Below are 268 nucleotides of genomic sequence, written 5' to 3'. Positions count from 1 at the left end.
CTCAAAATGCATAGAGGAGGAAACCCATTCGCGACTTTTCATTTCGGAGAAGTTGGAAAAGAAAAAAAAACTGCCTCTTACTTTTTGTTCCTCTGGCATTTTTACGATTTCTTTCGCGGATATCACGGAAAAATTTTACGCGACGTCAAGATACGAACTGACACACAAACGACGAAAATTTAATTTAACATCGAGACAAAAATCGATCGCGCAAAAATAAAAGAAAAACGTACATAGGATAATCTAAAAAAAAGTATATATATATATA

The 268-nt window shown here is 33.6% G+C and overlaps 1 protein-coding gene across 1 annotated transcript in view; it reads right to left on the bottom strand.

Moving 5' to 3' along the window:
• The window catches only part of LOC115244018, an 8,850-nt gene extending 8,751 nt beyond the window's left edge, over nt 1–99 (bottom strand). The window contains exon 1 of the mRNA XM_029821353.1: nt 82–99. Within this exon, the coding sequence (XP_029677213.1) occupies nt 82–99 (18 nt within the window). The remainder of the gene's footprint in view (nt 1–81) is intronic.
• Nucleotides 100–268: the final 169 nt, after the last annotated feature.

The sequence above is a fragment of the Formica exsecta genome, unplaced genomic scaffold, assembly GCF_003651465.1.
Source record: "Formica exsecta isolate Colony F162 unplaced genomic scaffold, ASM365146v1 scaffold79, whole genome shotgun sequence".
NCBI lineage: Eukaryota > Metazoa > Arthropoda > Insecta > Hymenoptera > Formicidae > Formica > Formica exsecta.
The sequence above is the reverse complement of the archived record's forward strand: the minus strand, read 5'-3'. Positions and strand labels throughout refer to the sequence as shown.